General features: G+C 53.5%; 1 protein-coding gene across 4 annotated transcripts; it reads left to right on the top strand.

Moving 5' to 3' along the window:
* The first annotated feature begins 371 nt into the window (after positions 1 to 371).
* Positions 372 to 18,323, top strand: DNAJB12 (DnaJ heat shock protein family (Hsp40) member B12). 4 transcript variants are annotated; one of them, XR_003421133.2, is made up of 10 exons: positions 372 to 602; positions 8,770 to 8,941; positions 9,636 to 9,781; positions 11,165 to 11,350; positions 11,479 to 11,558; positions 12,648 to 12,757; positions 14,394 to 14,566; positions 15,108 to 15,205; positions 16,421 to 16,851; positions 17,486 to 18,323. XR_003421133.2 is itself a non-coding variant. In XM_015063405.3 (9 exons), the coding sequence occupies exons 1-9, from the start codon at positions 470 to 472 to the stop codon at positions 16,448 to 16,450; spliced, it is 1,128 nt and encodes a 375-aa protein (XP_014918891.1). In that variant the 5' UTR covers positions 372 to 469; the 3' UTR covers positions 16,451 to 18,323. The 4 variants fall into 4 exon arrangements, 3 of the variants coding, with proteins under 3 accessions (XP_014918891.1, XP_014918893.1, XP_014918892.1); XM_015063405.3 differs by having other exon boundaries at positions 16,421 to 18,323; XM_015063407.3 differs by having other exon boundaries at positions 15,108 to 15,253; positions 16,421 to 18,323.
* The last annotated feature ends 295 nt before the right edge of the window (positions 18,324 to 18,618 follow it).

Here is an 18,618-nt window from a genome sequence, read left to right as displayed (position 1 = left end):
CTTTTATTTTCTTCATTGCATTTGGCACTCTCTGAATATTTCTGTCTCTCTCCTTCTCCCCTACACACACTAGAATGTAAGTTCTATGAGGGCAGGGACTTTGTTTTGTTCTGCACTGTACACCCTGCCTGGCAAATGTCTGCTGAACGAATAAATGACCTTCGTCTCAAACTCACAGAATTACTACCAAGAAATGGAAGCATATTCGACTTCAAGACCCCCAAGTATGACCCTCCGGGATCCAGGAATGTGGGCATGCAGCCTCTTGACCTCTCCTAGCCGTCCCCTTCTTAGAAGACATACGGTAGCACTTCCGCCCTCGCTCAAACCTCGCTCAAATCTCGGAAAGGGAGGGGCGGAGGGTTTGTGTCATCAGCCTGCGCCCGCCTGCCCCGCGACGTGCCGGCGGCTGGCGCAGCCCTCCGCTCGCCCGGCCTCCCCCTCCCTGGTTCCGCGCTCTGGTTCCGCCATGGAATCCAACAAGGATGAAGCCGAGCGCTGTATTAGCATCGCCCTCAAGGCCATCCAGAGCAACCAGCCCGACAGGGCACTCCGCTTCCTGGAGAAGGCGCAGCGGCTGTACCCGACGCCGCGAGTTCGCGGTGAGTGTGAGCTGCCGGAGAGACAGAGGGGACATTAGAACTGATGGGGGGAATACGGGAACGGACCGAGGGGAGCAGTTGGAGGAGGGGGAGGGGTGGCGAGGCGCGGCTACGCCTGCGCACTGAGACGCGCGGTGGCCGCTGGGAGGTGTAGTTTTTCGCTCCCACCCCTCTCCGGGACGCTGAACACCTGATGGCTGGGACGGCCGCGACTTCAGCTTTCCGGGGGCTTGTGGAACCCTCTGAGATTTGGAGTTCCCGAGGATGAAAGGCGCTGGCGGGCGGGGGGAAAGGAACTTACCTGGAAGCGAAATCGAACTACTTTTCCCAAGGGGCCATTCGGTGGCCCAGGGCCGGTTGCCGGCCTGGGAAATATTATAGTTTAGGAAAATAAACATAACTCCTTTGACGGAGAGAATGGGTTCGAAGAGAGGGAAAGAAGACTTCCGACGTTCGGAAGGCCTGGAAAGGCGTCTCCGGGCGAGGGCCTGGGAACACTGTCCCGAAACCAGAGCCTGCCTTTTTCTCCCAGTCCACACCACCGCCTCGGACTGTCCGCCCTGAGAGCGGGCCCCCTCACTCCTGGAGCCTCTTCACCCGCCTGTGAGATTCTGGGCTTGTCGGAGACACTGGTCTTGCCACCCCGCCCACCCTGGCCCCCAAGAGTCCATCTGTGGCCGCCGAATGGACGGCTGGACAGCACAAGACTGCTAAGTGTCCCCCGGCTGAGGCTTCCAAACCGGGGAGGGATTAGTGAAGTTGTCCCAACTACTCAGCATCTCACTCTACCCAGGAACCCTCTTTTTTTTTTTTTTTTTTTTAAACCTAAGACTTCAAAGAATTTTTTCTTAATACAAGCTGGAGGAGGGGCGCCTGGGTGGCTTGGTTGGTTAAGCGTCCGACTTCGGCTCGGGTCATGATCTCACGGTCAGTGAGTTCGAGCCCCGCGTCGGGCTCTGTGTTGACAGCTCAGAGCCCGGAGCCTGTTTCAGATTCTGTGTCTCCCTCTCTCTCTGCTCCTCCCCTGTTCATGCTCTGTCTCTCTCTGTCTCAAAAATAAATAAAACGGTAAAAAAAAATACAAGCTGGAGGAGAGAAGGAGGTAGTCCATTAAAGATACGGTTTCGTGCCAGCAGTTACCACGCAGTAAACCGTCAGGCACATAACAGGTTCTCAGAATCAGAAGACCTGAGTTCTTATCCTGACTGCTACCATGTGATCTTTCTGAGCTTGGGTTTCCTTATCTGGAAAATCAGAAGGTTGGTGCAGACAATATGAATAACAATAATACCATAGGGCTTCTCTGTTTAGAAAGCTCTTTTGAGGGGCGCCTGTCTGACCCAGTCGGTAGAGCATGCGACTCTTGATCTGGGGGTTGTAAGTTCAAGCCCCCGTTGGGTGTGGAGATTACTTTAAAAAAATAAAATGTTCAGAGGCGCCTGGGTGGCTCAGTCGGTTAAGCAGGTTAAGCCTCCAGTTTTGGCTGAGGTCATGATCTTACAGTTCGTGGGTTCAAGCCTGCTTAGGGCTCTGTGCTGACAGCTCAGAGCCTGGAGCCTGCTTCAGATTCTTTGTCACCCTCTCTCTCTGCCCCTCCTCTGCTTGCGCTCTGTCTCTCTGTCTCTTTCAAAAATAAATAAACAATAAAAAAATTTTTTTATTAAAAAAAATAAAATCCTTAAAAAGAAAGAAAGCTCTTTCCAATGCATTTTCTCACTTGAGCCTGCCCTATCAGGGAGGTGGAGCAAAGATCATTATCTTTGTTCTATAGATAAGGAAATCTCTCAGAGGCAAGGGACTTGCCCACGATTACACAGCTAGAAATTGGAAAGTCCTGTGACTGTATAAATGTTTAATAGAGGAGTGAAATGAAAGAGCAGCAGTCAGCCTCGTAGCCTTCCTTGCCTGCATTTGGAATTGAGAAAGGGGAACACTGGCAGAAGAGGCCACCTGGAATGCTTGAATTTTCCTCCCTCCTGACTACAGGTTGATCTTTGGCCTGTTTGCCTTCTCTTGGAGAGAGTTTTAGTCTGTATTTGCCAGGACTCCTGAGGTCACCTGCTCAAGAAGCTTCCTACTGAAATAAATCACACTGTGTAAGAGAGGCGCGTGGTGGTGGGGGCGCATGAGCTCTCAGAATCCTGTCCGACTCTGGATGCTTCTGGAGCCTCAGAACCAGGCAGCCAAGAAAGGATGGTAACAACATGGCCTGTGGAGATCTTCCTGTCAGCAGCTTCCTGGGCCAGTTCAGGGGCTTGGACAGATATCCTTCCTGGCGCTCAAGAAATGGAATTTGCTCAGGCAGAATCATCACCTGCTGCACAGTTGTCATATTCGCATTATTCTGGAGAGACTATGCCTCATACCTCTGTAAACTTCACCTTGCACCGTCCACAGCCCTGTATTCAGCTGACAAGGACCTGGGGTTAGCTTAGGCCTGGAATGGAGAAATCTTGGTTAAAAAAATATTAGATAGCTGCCTACACATGCTGTTTGAGGTTTGAGTTCATTCCAGGCGCTTGTTCAATGCAACAGACTTTTTTTTTTTTTTTAAGTTTATTTCATTTTTGAGAGCAAGTACATGCGAGTGGGGGAGGGGCGAGGGGAGGGGAAGAATCCCAAGTGGGCTCCACAGGCCGTCAGTGCCCCAAGTGTCCAACTTTTATTTCGGCTCAGGTCATGATCTCACGGTTCATGGGTTCAAGCCCTGCGTCGGGCTCAGTGCTGTCAGTGCAGAGCCTGCTTCGGTTCCTCCGTCTCCCTCTCTTTCTGCTCCCTCCATTGCTCTCTCTCTCTCTCTCTCTCTCAAAAATAAACATTAAAAAAAAAAAAAAAAAAGAGTCAGACACTTAACCAACTAAGCCACCCAGACACTCTGCAACAGACATTTTTTGTTTTATTTGCAAAGTCTTCTGCTTGGTGCTACGTGGTATGACAGGACTGGTAAGACATCATCCTTCACCTCAAGGAGCCTACAGTGTAGTAAAGGAGACAAAGTTACAGAAAAAATAATACTGCGGTTAAAGAAAAATTAAGCACAGCGTTAGATGCCAAGGACTTAAGGATGGACAGGAAAGATCCAGTCCTCACCCTCCATGAGTTCAGTCCGGTGACGTGGAGGGAAGTGCTGGGGTTGGATCCCTGAATGCGAAATTACAAGCAGTAGGGTGAGTGAGTGAGTCCTTACTGGGACTTAAAAATAATGGTAGATGACAGTGAGGGAAGGTGTCAGGGAGCAGGACAGAGGCAGCATTTAAACTGCACTTCGGAGGAAGGGAGGAAATTTGGAGAAGAACCTACTGGGGAAAAGACATGGAGGCTGGAGGCTGGGGGAGGACTGGGTGTAGCAAGACTTGGAGGCTGTGGAGGTGGTAATTTGAATAGAGAGGATTAAGGCTGGCAAGGAGGATGGGGTCAGGTTGTGGAAATCCTTTCCTGCCAGACCAGGGTATTCACTTTATTCTGTAGTTGGTGAAAAGACCACTGAAGATTCTGATAGCAGGACTAAGATAAGGGTACCGTTCTGAGGAGAGAACGACGAGAAGGGTTAATGAAAGGGAAGAGAGACCCAAGGCAGAAACCAATTGGGAAAGCATTCATCGCGCTGTGTATTTCAGGAGCTCTGAGCACCTGAGGTAAGGCATCCCAGATGAGGATAGGGTCATCAGAGAGGAGGTACCGAGCCTTGTGTGAGAGAGGTGTGCTGAGGAGACCTGGGGACACAGAATCCAAGCCTGTGTGGCCAGGGAGAAAGTAAGGTTGAGGATGGTGAGTGGGAAGAGCTGGGCAGGGGGCAGGATGCCGGTGGATGTTCCAGAGGAGCTGTCAGCTGGGAGCTCAGGAGAGAGCCCCAGGTTCCAGCTCAAAGTCTGGTATTGTCATTTTGATGGAGCTCACTGGAGTCCTGCCTGGCTAGGGTCACTGTGTGAAAGTGTGGAACGCGTAACGGATGTTGCTGTAAGCACAGCCATGGGCCACATCTGGCCTCAGCCAGTGGGCAGAGACCAGGGAAGCAACAGAGTGAGATGGAGAACAAGGGGAGGAGGCAATCCCAGGAGTGGGCAGCCGCCAGGTGGCCCTGGAGTGGTGTGGCAGGGAGGTGGTGAGCAACACTGTCAGGCCTTGTGGGGAAAGGGCGAGTCGAGAAATGAGAGGGGAAGGATCGAGAGCATGGGTGGAAGGTTGGTCTTAGAGAAGTGAAAGAACAGACAGAGGGAAGGGTAGGGTGAAAGGAGGTCCAGAGCAACCTTAAAGGGTGGAGGGGCCTCACAGTGAAAAGGCCACGAAGGGATTTCAAACTCGTGCTGCGGGAGGTGGGCCCAAGGGCTGGACACTTGTACTGTGGAATAGTAGCTGGGCCCTAAGCCTCGAGGTCCTAGGGCAGGGCTAGTGGGACCAGTCTCTTTCTGGGAGCCCACTTGGCATCGCCTTTGCCTGAGGCTTAGCAACGCTGGTGGAAAGTACCATGTTTTTCGGGGAGCCAGTGAGAACATCCTCAGTTTCCCCAGCACACAAAGAGAGGGTTGGCTTGGATGGTCTCGCAGCTTAGGCTGCCTAAGGGTCTAGGAAATGACTGACTGTGGGTCCAGGCGAAATCAGGAAGGCCAAGCCACTAAGGCCAGCATGTGGGGCAGGGAAGGATTGGTTGCTTTCACGGTGTCAGAGTGAGAGACGGTCTGGTACTGGCGAGGTCCGGGGTGGGGTTGTCTGTTCAGGTCAGTCGGCCTTCATGAGCCCTGCTGTGCGCTCAACCCTTCCATTCACCGAATTTCACGGAATCTTATTTGTGCCTCAAAGCAACCCTACGAGGGCAGGGATCAGGCCTTCACTGACGATTCGATGACATGGTAAGTAGCAAAGGAACCGGACTGTCCAGCTCCACTCCCAGGCCATTGCCCTCTGCTGGCCTCCCTTTCCCGAACCACTTTGAGCACTACAGGAACAGAGAGAGGGCCCGGGAATAAAATGAACAGTAACAGATAACAATATTTACTGAGTGTTGTGCTAAGTCTCTTATATGCATTTGCTCATTTACTCTTGCAGCTCTCGTGAGGGAGAGACAGTTTTACATGAAGAAGCTAAATCAGCTTGTCCAAGATGACCCTGGTAGCAGGTGTCAGAGCCACAGCTTTGCCCCTCCAGTCTGGGTTGGAGGAGTGACCACTGCTGCTGGCTTTGGCCATAGAAATGCTCTCACCTCTGCCCCAGCTGCCACTTCTTCCACCGCAGCTCTGGTTTCTTCCTCTAAGTTCCAGGCTTTTTAGATGTCTGCCAGCTTGACAGCGAGGGGCAGTCAGGATTGGAACCCAGCTTTGTCTGTCTGACTCCAGAGCTGCGTTAAGCTGCTGTGTCGTACTCTTTTGTGACATTTGCCTGTCAGCCCCTGTGCCATGAGGGATGTAACAGTGAGTCAGAATGAGGCAGTCACATCCCACAGGTCTGGCAGATGGGGTGTCCAGGCCATGAGAGAGACCTACTTGTCAGCAACCAACAATCTTGAATTGCCAACTCAAGCAGAAACCTTCTGTGTGACCCAGAGCACATCCATTCCCCTTTGGGCTCTCTTCTGCAGTGTAAAGAAATTAGAGTGGCTGACTCCATGTAACTGCCCTGAAAAGTTTCCAGAATCTTCCCTGAGAAATACTAGAGTGAGTCCATCTCCTGGTTAATGCTTTTGTGTATCTATAGCAATTGAATGGTTGGTCATATTCTCCTTAGGGTATATCAGCACGGCCTGGACCACTGGGGCTTCCAGAGAAACTGATATAAACAAATTCTTTTTTTTTTTAAGTTTATTTATTTATTTTTGAGAGAGAAAGGCATGCAGAAAGAGAGGGAGACCGAGAATCCCAAGCAGGCTCCACACTGTCAATGCAGAGCCTGATGTGGGGCTCGAACTCGTAAACCGTGAGATCATGACCTGAGCCGAAATCAAGAGTCGGATGCTTAACCGACTGAGCCCCCCAGGAGCCCCTGAAACAAGTTCTTTAAACGCTCTCCAAATCCAGCAAACTAGCTCGCCTTCTTCCCCATCTTCATCAGCATCTCTTCGTCTTTTGCTTTTTCTTCCTTTGCCATTCGCTTGGTATGGCCCTGGCATCTGGGACAGCCTGAAATCTCATGGTTACGGTTGGGTCCAAAGCCTGCCGAGTGCTGAGACTTAGCCTTCCTAAGCCCTGGAGCTCCCTGGCCCCGCCCCCAGCTTGGGTCGCCTCCCTGGCCAGGCATCAGCCTGTGTCATAAATCAGCAGCTACTCAGTTTTGAATTTTTACTCTGTCAGTTTCTGTGCCAGGTGCTTACAAATGGTATTTGATCCTTGTTACACCCATTATCCTCATATCCCTTAGGAAACAGGTTCAAACAGATTTTATAGATCGGCCAGGGCCATACTGCTAGGAATGACTGAGCTGAGATTTGAACACAGTTCTTTCTGAATTTAACTTCTCTTTATTTGGAAGGACTGCTGGAGAGGGCTCCCCATGCCAGCCTCATGCGGTCCAGGATAGCATAGTTAAGAACATGGTTCTGGGAGCCAGACATCCAGGCGTTTTAAGTGCTGACTGCCCAGCTTGTGCAGCCACAGGCCAAAGGATCAAACACACATCTCCTTCTTTAACTTTTCTTTTTTAATGATTATTTATTTTGGACAGAGAGATAGCACGCGTGTGAGTAGGGGAGGGGCAAAGAGAGAGGAAACACAGAATCCGAAGCAGGCTCTGGGCTCTGAACTGTCAGCACAGAGCCTGATGGGGGTCTAGAACCCACAAACCGTGAGATCACGACCTGAGACAGCTCCTTTATCGTGGGGATGGTGGTAATAAGACCTACTTCTGAGGCCATTGTCAAGATTAAATGAACTAGTAGAGGCAGAGCCTGGGCCTGCCTAACACATAGTGAGCACTCATTATGGTTACTCTTCTCAGTGCGTACCCTTGGGGTTTGCTACAGGAGTCCTTCACATCCCTCCTGCGAGGCAAGCTTGACTGTCAGCTCCCGACCCAGTGAGATCCTGTGAGTTTGCTGCACCTAAGACAGCAGTGGCTCAGGGCACAGTGGTCCACTTGAGTCCCAGTGTTCTGCTCCCAGCGAGCCCTGCTCCAGGCCCCTCGTGTGAGACCCAGGTGCATTGCGTTAGAGGGTGTCTAACACCCAGCACAGTGCCTTGAGCCCAGCAGGCTCCTGGCGTGTTTGAAAGAAGCTGGGGACCAGCCGAGGGCACTGCTGTCCTTCCTCAGCACAGTGTCCTGGGTCCCTGCAGAGGTCCAGGTGCCTGGCTTCCCAGGGCACTGTACCCCAGGCATGACTGGGGTTTCCAGAACTGATTTCGTGCCTGGAATCAATGGGTGCAGGGAACTTTTGCCAGAGATTTGGGCTCTTTGTCACTGAGTCAGCAGGAACCACAGATTTGGGTTGGAGTCACTGGGACCCTATCTGAGGATGATAGCTAATGCCCTGCATAGACTCTGAACATTGCAGTATGACGTTTGACATGGCCAGCCACTTGAAAAGTGTAAGGAATAGCAAGTAGCAGAGGAGAGGTCTTCATCCGGAGTCTCGTGCCGTCCCTGGCCCTGGAGCACATTCATTGCCCCCATCCCCCTTCACAGCTAAGTGAAGGTCTCCAGAAGGCCTTTCCCCCCAGTCCCAGCAGAAACAGATGGTCCTGCCAAGTGTGGTCCCCACTGACATAGGCGGAGCACTTGCCTCTCTCTGCACTCAGCAGGGTCTGTGAAACATACCACTTTGGGATTTTTTTAAACCTGAAGGGCTAATGGTTTGTTTTTATGGGGAGTTTTAAAATAACCCATACCCAGGGGTGCCTGGCTGGAGCAGTCGGTAGAGCATGCGACTCTTGTGGGGTTGTAAGTTTGAGCCCCACGTTGGGTATAGAGATTAATTAAAATAAAATCTTAAAAACAAACAAAAAGATCTAAAACAACCCATACCCTGACAACTCACGAGAGCAGGCGACTGTCCCACTAGCCCTCCCCCACCCCCTGCACCCCGCCCAGGCCCAAGCTGGGGAGCGAGCTACTGGCTTTGCTGGGAGAAGCAGCAGGTGGGATGTGGGCGGCCCTGGCCTCTCCCAGGACCAGGCAGGCCCTCAGCCACGGCATGTGGCTTTGCTGCAACAAGAGTCCTGAATGGTTTGTTTGCCTTGCACAGCCCTGATCGAGTCCCTCAACCAGAAACCACAGTCTACCAGTGACCATCCCCAACCCACAGACACCACCCACAGGAAGGCAGGTGGGGCCGAAGCCCCCGCGGCCAACGGAGAAGCTGGAGGAGGAGAGGGCACCAAAGGCTACACTGCGGAGCAAGTAGCAGCAGTGAAAAGGTAGAGGGGCCGGAGCCCAGCGCCATTGGCAAGTTTTCAGATCTAGAGAAGGCTTCCTGCAGCGTGGCCCTCGCCTCACATCTGCCCGTGGTCTGGATGGGCCCTGGGAGGGTCCTGAGGATGGAGGAGGTCCAGCTGGGCGGGCCCACCGGCCCTGGGATACAGCGTGGGAATCAGGGCTCTGCTGTCCCCTCCCGCCAAGTCAGCCCACAGCAGAGGCTAGAAATGCTGACTCTGCCGCTGGCCAGGCGAGCCTGGCCTCTTTACATAGCTCTGTTGATCAGACAGAGATGGGGCGTGGGCTCCCATTCCAGCTTCTCCCCCACCCCTAACAAAGACCCTTTCAGACCAGGGCCTGTGTGGCTCAGAATGAAGACAGGAGACGGTTATCCCTCCAGGGCTTGGGCAGGCCCCACACACACACTGACAGTCCTTCTGAGGTGGCCTCCGGTGAACGTGCTGTTAGTGAAGGGAAATGGTTCCTGGCCTGAAAGACTACAGCTGCCCCCCTCTTAAATCCTAAGTGTATTCCAGGTGTTTCCACTGGGCCCTACCTAGCTCCAGGTGGAGCTTACTGAGGCCCCCTTGCCCCCGAGGGACCTAGAGGAACTGACGGCCGAGCCCTACTGTGCGCCCATACTGCTCTCCCCCACCTCACCTCACGGCCCTGGGCCCTCTCTACCCACTCCCCCAGGGTCAAGCAGTGTAAGGATTACTATGAGATCCTGGGGGTGAGCAGAGGGGCCTCCGATGAGGACCTGAAGAAGGCCTACCGCAAGCTGGCCCTCAAGTTCCACCCAGACAAGAACCACGCACCCGGCGCCACTGAAGCTTTCAAAGGTAAGCTAGCCTTGGTTTCCCGGTGCTTGGTGTTTTTCATCTCCTGTCCTTGGGAAGGAGTCAGTGGCCTTGGACCCACGTGCCCTGGGCTCAGGACCTGCTTCCTGGGAAGAAAGTCCTAGTAGCCGCCTCTAGCATAGAGCCTCAGAGCTCAGATAGCCTCCCCTTCCTCTTCGTTCCCCAGGGCTTACAGGAGGGGAGCTGAGGCAAGAGAGGACCGACCAGTGGCTTTTCCAAGGTCCCAGAGCAGTTGAGGGTCAGAAGCAGGCCTCCTGACTCACCTGTATGCACGTCCCCATCTTGGGATATTGCTACCGGTTTCCCTGTGCTGAGGGGCAAGGAAGCCTCAGGTCAGTGGGCTTGGGGCCTGGTGGCCTCTCCATCACCAGCAGCCACAGCCAGCCCTGCAGTGCACACACACTCACACATAACACACACTCACAGTGTGTGCCTACAAGGCAGTGACCGCAGCCAAGTAGGGAGCCCGTGGCAGAGCACACCCTAAGACCTGGTGTGCTGTTTCCTAGGCTCCACCCCAGGTGCTGCATTCCAGGTGCTTGGGGTTGGTCCTGCTGCGTGTGGGTGTGGGTGTGGGGTACTGTGCAGGCGTCACCCCACTGCCGCCTGTCAGCCTGCCCCCGAGGGAGACGGTGAAGAGAAGCAGGGAGGCAGGGCAGCTGTGGTGAACGTTGCTCCAGCCCTGACTCCTGCCTGCAGCCCCGCAGGCACCAAGACGCCAGATCTGACCCTGGGACCTTGTCACCATGGCAGGAGGTGGGGGATTCTCCTTCCTGCAAGGGTGGCAGGTTTTGAAGCAGATGCAGCCGCTTTGAGCCACTCCCTTGAGAGAGTGAGCCGCTTGAGAAGGAGCAAGAGACTCGGGAGGGCCCAGAGCAGGGTCCTTTGAGGCACAGGTTTCCCACCTGGGGAGCTTTTCCTGGGGAGGCCTTGGGGCCACACCGAGGAACAGCAGCTGGGACCTGGACCCCAGGGAGGAGAGGGCTCACCAGGCCACACTACCAACGGTGAAGTTTTGACTAGAACCTGGGGATCTGGCCTTTCCTGACAGTTGCTGTAGGAGTAAATAAGATAATGCCCATAAAGGGCCTGAGGCAGAGAAAAAGCTCAACCACTGTCATGAGGTGGAGCACGAGGAGCCTGAGGGTTCATCTTCCGCCAGGCCCAGACCACCCAGATCCACTTAGAGATATTCCTGCCTGCCCCCCTCCCGACACGGGCCCAACAGCCAAACTCCCCTCTGGCCCCAAGGACTCCTTCCTAAGGCACCACTTGAGTACCTGAAAGAAAGGAGCTATTGGCTGCCAGGGGCACCTCCACCTCCATGCCCACCGTCTCCAAGCCTGACTTCTGGCTCCTTTCTAGCTATCGGCACAGCATATGCGGTACTTAGTAACCCAGAGAAAAGGAAACAGTATGACCAGTTCGGTGATGACAAGAACCAGGCAGCGCGGCATGGCCACGGGCACGGGGACTTCCACCGTGGCTTTGAGGCCGATATCTCCCCCGAAGACCTCTTCAACATGTTCTTTGGCGGTGGCTTTCCGTCTAGTAAGTACCCCACCCCACCCCACCCCCTGCAGCCAGGTCTCCCCCGGGGGGTGATGGTGGGAGACTGGAAGACAGCCTCTCCCTTTTCCTGCAGCCCCACCCCCTGACTCAGTCCCTCTGACCTCCAGGTAACGTCCATGTCTACAGCAACGGCCGCATGCGCTATACCTACCAGCAAAGGCAGGACCGCAGGGAGAACCAGGGTGACGTGAGTGAGGAAGGCACCGGGAGAGCAGGGGGAGGGTGCCAGGCCCCACCCAGGGTGTGAGGCCTGAAGGCGGAGTGACATCCCCAGCTGTCTGTCCTCTGAGGGGCAGTGCCCCCACGGTTCTCAGCTAAGGAGCCATCTTGGTTCCCCCTTGCCATTCTACTGAGCGACACTAGAGGGAGCCACACTCCACAGTGCTGCCCAGAAGGAGTGGGGATTTGATGGCTTCTGTCAGGAAATGTAATGCAGAAACTTCTCCACCTACAGACAGGTTTGAGTGTGATTGGCCTTTGTGCAGTCCATTTGTTCATAAGGCCAAAGTGACATTTTCCAAGCAATGGGCAGTGAAACTTCATGAGATAATTGTGTAAAGGATGACAAAGGTTGTTGAATCTTCTTCTTTTCGGCACTCTTAAAAAATGTATACAAAAGCTATAGCAAGACAATGCTTCAAAAACATTTTGAATGCCACGGGTTAAAGAACAGCTAGCGGACTAAAATTAAAATACTGCAGACAATTCCACAGCCTTTAAAATTATGGCAGACAGAGGGGTTCCCTATCGCTCTTAGGTTTTTATCTATTTATTTTTTAAACTTTGTGTGTTTGTATTTAACATACGGAAGAGTTTTTTAAATTTGTTCATATTTACAAATATGAACAAATTTGTTCACATTTACAATTTTTTAACTGGCAGTTTTTAAATCGGTAATATAGTTATATGGTGCAAAATCCAAAAAAATATATGTATATAGTGAAAATTTCCCTCCAGCCCTGCCTACCGTTCTCATGGAGGAAGCCTCTTTAGCTCATTTTTTTGGTGTTCTCAGATAAGTAAATACATCCAGGCACCCTTTTCCTGTATTTAACACCAGTTGCTACTCTGTATTCCTCTGGGGAAACCGGCAGGTGGAGGAGCTTCTGTGTTTGGGGGGCCCGTGGGAGGGAAGCAGAGAGGGGTGTCGCGCGCGGTTAGCAGCGTCTCCCTCCTGCCGCCCAGGCTCCTTTGTGCCAGGGAAGCTGGCGGTGATTGCGGCCTCTGCCACACTCCCACCAGGTCCAGCTGAGTGACCATTGGTTCTTTCCTCCAGGGCGGGCTGGGGGTGTTTGTTCAGCTGATGCCCATCCTCATCCTGATCCTCGTGTCGGCGCTCAGCCAGCTCATGGTCTCCAGTCCCCCATACAGCCTGAGCCCAAGGCCGTGAGTACCCACCGCTAGGGATGGGGTGGTAGGCAGACAGGGGCTTCGGATCCTCAACCCGCATCGGGCGCCTTCCTTCCTATCCTGCGGGGTCGTTGATCACAATGCGGAAATCTGGCTTAGAATCAAGGAAATACACTTGCCCTGTTGAGATTAGGTTCTTGATCTTTTTAGTATCCCAGTCCCCTAAGAAAATGCAATGAGAACTGCAGATCTCCTCCCTCAAACACTACATATATACACAACTTTGCATATGATTTCACAGGCTTCATGACACTTCCCCCCATCTTATCTGCTGACCTTGAGATAAGAACCTGTGCTCTTACGTTGTGGGTGGTGGGCCTTGGGGCCGTGGAAACAACAGGGGTTCTAGAATCAGAACAAAGGTGGATTTGAATCCCAGCTGCTTTATTAACTAAGCAGCTGTGTGACCCTAGACAAGTTACATGGCTTCTCTGAGCTTTGGTGTCCTCATCTGTGCAATGCGAATAACATCTATGTGCTTGTGGAAATGAAATGAGTCACAGACGCTTAAAATGCCAGGTTTGGGGCACCTGGCTGGCTCAGTCGGTGGAGCATGAGACTCTTGATCTCAGAGTCTTGAGTTTGAACCCCATGTGAGGTATAGATATTACTTTAAAATAAATAAGCAAAAGGTTTGTTTTTTTGTTTTTTTGTTTGTTTTTTTGTTTATTTTATGCCAGGCTCGATAGAAACGTTCAACAGTATTTGTTCAATGAATTTATGGTCTCAGCTGCCAGTAGTGAACTTGGGCAAGTTATTTGGCCTTTTAAGGCATCAGCTCCCCTCATTTATTTCCAGCATCTGGCACCACGTCTGATACATAGTTACATAGTGGGTGCTCAGCTTCTATTGGTGGGAACCCTCTGTTCCCCCAAAGTGGCCTGGCCCTGTTTCGGAGCCTGGCAGCCTTCCTCTCGGCCACCAGGGGGCACAGTCGGGTGGCTGGACCCACACCAGGCAACATAGGCTCTCCGTGGCCTGTTGCCAGCCCTTCGCTCTGCAGCTGGAGAGGCAGCAGAGGGCAGGTAGGGGCTGTTCGCCCCCCCACACCTGAACTGTGTCCTGTCTGCTGCGTGTCAAGACTCTGCCTACAGAGCCTGCGGGTGGAGCTGGAAGATAGGACCAAAAGCTGGAAGGACAGAGGTCCTTGGAGTCCTTGTGTCTTGTTGTTCCTAAGCCTCTTAACCCCAGATTGGGAGTTCCTGGGTAGGCAGGCAGGCCCTGGGCAACAATGAGCTTAGGGGAGGAATGTGGAAATGGAGGCACTGGGACCCCGACTCACACCCCTAATCAGAGGCAGAGCCCAGGCTCCCCTGCTGCACTGACCGGGGCCTCTCAAAAGGGGCTCCTCCCACAGGCCCCAGGTCAGCAGTGTGGTAAGCAGAGAGCCTGAGGAAGGGCTGGCCATAGTCTGGACCACTTAGACAGGAGGGACACTCTGCCTTTCCTTCAGACCCTCATTTTGGGTGCTGTGCGAGTTCCTCTCCGGTTTTGGAGGGAAGCCAGCCCTGTGGCCTGTGCGGTACCTCCTGTTGGGGGACCCTGTCATCCTTAGAGCTACCGTGGGCCTGGGGACCTGGGCCCACTTTGTGCCTGATGTATTTCCGGCCAGGTCGGTGGGCCACGTCCACAGGCGAGTCACTGACCACCTGAACGTCGTCTACTACGTGGCAGACACCTTCTCCAAGGAGTACACAGGCTCCAGCCTCAAAACAGTTGAACGAAATGTGGAAGACGACTATATCGCCAACCTCCGAAACAACTGCTGGAAGGAGAAGCAGCAGAGTGAGTGCGTGTGTGTTGCGGGGACAGAGCTTGAGCGCGGGGAAGGAGAAAGCCCTGCTCACCAGAGATTTGTGGACCCAGCGCCTGGCACTGCCTCGCACCAGCCACCTCCCAGCCAAAAATGGGACCCCACCCTGTTTCCTTGGGGCCGGGAGCCAGGGGCCACCTGGAGATTTCCTCCAGGTTCCCGTAAGTCACTTCCGTCAGCCTGAGTGTGGCTGCCAGAGGTAAGTGTGTTGAGATGGATTGGAGCACGTGTCCTGGCCATCCAGCTGTATCTGTGGGACCCTAGGGAGGTCTAACCAGAACGACAGGTTCTTTCCTTGGCTGATCTCACCTAAGTCTGTAGAAAGGGGCCTCTGTTCTCTCCCAAGCTGGGACCATAGTCTGCTCTCCGGGGCCTTTCCTAAAGGGAGGCAAGCTCTGCACCAGCTCTGGGGCCTGTAATAGTCTTCCTCCCACCCTCACAGGCTAGGCAAGTGCTCCAATGACCTTTGGGGGATACCAGGTATGCCCTAAACTCTGCCCCATTGCTTTGCAGAGGAAGGCTTGCTGTACCGGGCCCGCTACTTCGGTGACACAGATATGTACCACAAAGCACAGAAGATGGGCACCCCAAGCTGTAACCGACTGTCAGAGGTGCAGGCCTCCCTGCATGGATAGTCCTGGGCCAGCCACGCCACCGAGGTCCAAGTATGAGCCAGGGCCTCCTCTGCCCTGCAACTCCTGGCAGCTTTGGCCCTGGTCATAAGGCAGAGGAGGGTGGGAGGGAGAGAGGAAAATAGCCTGTTGATTATGGCACAGACTCCTTTGCCCCAGCCTGACCTCCAGCCTGCAGAGCTGGGGCAGCTCTAGGGTGTGCTCAGAAACCAAGGTCTGGTTCAGGCTCCAGTGCTACTGTCTACTGCCCCCTCCCAATTCCCTGGCTCTGGGAGCGTGGGGTGCCGGAGAATCAGGCGGAAGGGGGACCTCAAGGCCACGGCTAAGGGCCACCCCTGCCTCCCTGGTCTGAGCGAGCCACCAAGTCACCATGGCCCTTTCCCTAGGGCCAGTAGACTATTGTCTATGCTCTGGTATTTAGGCCACCAAGTATTACTGGTCCCAAGATAGCCCCCTCCACACACAGTCTCCACCTGACGGCAAGAAGAAACACGTGAGAGCCAGTGGGCCAAGATCCCATCCTCTTCCTCTGCCCTTCCAGGCAGGAGGAAATGGAACAAGATGGATGGGCAGCCCCACAGTAGGCCAGGGAGGGAGCCTACAGGCTGGGAGCGGGAGAGGCCCGTTGCCCTGACCACTGGCCCTCTGGTGGAATCAGAGGCACTCTCTCACGTACCAGTGCACCCGGCAGCCTGGAAGCCGCAGGCATCCGGCCTGCCCGGGCACCTCACCTGTGGTCTGAGGAAGAGAACAGAAGGTCATGAGTTTACGGTCGAACGCAGAGCCTTTAGCACAGAAAGCGGGGGGGGGGGGGGGGGGGGAATGCAAGTTGCTGGTAGCAGACTCCACTCCTCCTTTACCCCTGCATGTGGGCAGTGAGCTCTGCTTCCAGCATTTGCCAGAGGGGACACACTGGACCCAGCCCAGAAGAGGGTAGGCAGAGCCAGTAAAGGTTCTCTTCTGGGTTGGTTACCTGCCCATCCATCCTCTGCCTGTGTCCCCTTCGGCAGGGGTCCAGCTGTGCTTGGAGGCCATCTGCCACGCCTCCGCGAGAGTGACAGAGTGCAGGAGGGAGACAGGTTGGGGCTGAGGTGGGCAGGACAGCAGCCAGGAGGTCGTCTTGTTTGTGCGGGCTGAGCTAGAGTCTCCAGGCCGCGGGACTGCCAGGCTAACTGTTACCACTCTCCTCCCCAGACCATGAAATCCCTGGAGAATTTTTGGTGACATGCACTGAGCCAAGGTGATGGACTGTATATTTAAGGAAAGACATAAAAAGAAAAAAAATTAAAGTGGAATTGGAGGCCGAACACTGCACACAACTGCCCTCTCTCTCACCCAGTAAATGCTGAAAGGCCTTAGGACAGGAAAACCTGCCACGGGGCTGCTTCCCTCCCTCCCAGGGCTGGTCGAGGCTCCACTTCGGCTGCTCCTAGGATACGGAAACCATGGCAACGAAAGTAGAATGTAAAACTTGCAGCAAATGTCTGTGGAAAGGGCTGGGGGAGGGGGCGCCCAACTGCCTTCCTCCCCCTCCCAGGAGCCACCACCAGTCACCTCTCCGTGGAAGCCAGTCAGAGGCGTTGGCCAAGGATAGGAGGAGGAGGAACAAGAACTCTCCATAGAATGTAATTTACAGAGCGTGCATATGTGTGTGTGTGTGTGTGTGTGTATATATATATCTATATCTATATATATCTATTTATATGTAAATAGCATATATAAAGATATATATATATATATATAGTCTACTTTTTAAACTATGCAGGAATTTGATTAAGTTGTTTAGCTGATTTCTTCCCTGTTTTAGAAAATGAGGCGTGTTTGGGGAAGGCAGCCTGTTCCTTCAACGGCTGGACATTATGCCACGGCTGACAGTGGAAGGAAAGTCGGGTCGTAGCTTTTAATGTTCCCCTCAAACCGAGCCTGCTTTTGGTGGCAGCAGTAATCATGATAGTGTAAGTCTGTAGAGAACTTGGAGGTTGCCAGCTTTATGGTGAAGCTGGAGGGGAGCAGGCTTCCAGGGGAGAAAGTGCCCCTAGGGCCAGGTACCATGTCAGTACTGAGTCATGGTGAGGCCCCTGGCAGCCTGCCGGTGGGAGGCCGCCCTCCTCAAGCTTTGGCCAGCTCAGGTGGGCTCTTAGTCCTGGAGCCCAGGAGTTCTCTGTCCCTCCGCCACAGAAAACAGGGTTAGAGAGGGGGACCGGGTTTTGCCTAGCCACCTGCCCCCCTCTTAGTCCCAAAGTGGGTTTTGCCTTATAGATGCCACAGGCCACGGCTCCGTTGTTGCCACTGGCTTTTCCCAAGTTATGCACCAAGGACTCCAGAAGGTTCTTCCTCCGAGAGTCAGCCAGGTGGTGCCCAAGACCCTGGGGCAGCAGCCGAATCCTGAAGAAAGTCCGGGCCTGTGGGCACCTCTGTCTCCACCCTCCATGGACATGATGCCACCTGGCCTTCTGTTGCACTTTGGACAAAGGCTGCGCCTGAACCAGAAGGGTTTTCTTATACTCACCTTGATGTGAGGATTTTTCTCAAAACAGCCGTTGCTGCCAGGGGAAGGGAGGGAGGTTTTATTTATTCCCACGGTTTATACTGGGCCTTTTGGAATTACTCTTTTTCCCGAATTTTCCTCTGGCAGTGGGTGTGTCATTGAGCCTGCCACCTTCCAAAGCCTTACTTCCCCAAGCTGCCAGCCAGGAGGTGATAACCATCCTCTCAGAGTTTCTCTTGGCTCTTTTTTTTTTTAAGCCCCTCCCCCCCCCACCCCCAATGAACAAAGATTCTTGCTGGGAAAGGAAGCTTGGTAAAGAAATGTCAGATCTGGTTTTTGAACAAGATCCTGCCCTGTGATGCAGCAGCCACCCCGGCCCAGAGAGATGATAAGAAGTGGACGTGGGCAAGAGTACCCCCCCCCCCCTTCGCCGCGGTGGCCCTGGTGCTCTGCCCCCACCACCCCTACCGTCTGATCTTGGTAGATGTCCCTAGGTGGGCTGACCCATGTGCAATAAGAACATAGATCCTAAAGGATCCCTTGAGAAGCTGTATTTCTTGAATTAGAATTCTAAAATTGTACATCTATAAATATATGTTTATTATGTGATTGGCCTTGGTGGGTCTGCGTTGAACAAGGGGGCTGAGGTGATGGGCCACAAACACCTGTTGCTTCGGACACGGCCCAGCTCATACCACCTAGGAGTCTTTGGTGATGGTCCCAAATGTCCTCCTCACCCCTTGCCCCAGCCGACAGCTACTAAGGTCACAAGTGTTGTTCCAAGGCTGATTCCATCCAGGCAAAAGGTAAGGAGCTTAATCAGGCCAGGATCCTGGGGTTCCCTAACAACCTCTGGTTCCCCTTGTTTTGCTCCCTCTCCATCCCTGCTGTGAGTAAAATATTC

This window comes from Acinonyx jubatus, chromosome D2 (genome assembly GCF_027475565.1).
Source record: "Acinonyx jubatus isolate Ajub_Pintada_27869175 chromosome D2, VMU_Ajub_asm_v1.0, whole genome shotgun sequence".
In the NCBI taxonomy this organism is placed as follows: Eukaryota; Metazoa; Chordata; class Mammalia; order Carnivora; family Felidae; genus Acinonyx; species Acinonyx jubatus.
The sequence above is the reverse complement of the archived record's forward strand: the minus strand, read 5'-3'. Positions and strand labels throughout refer to the sequence as shown.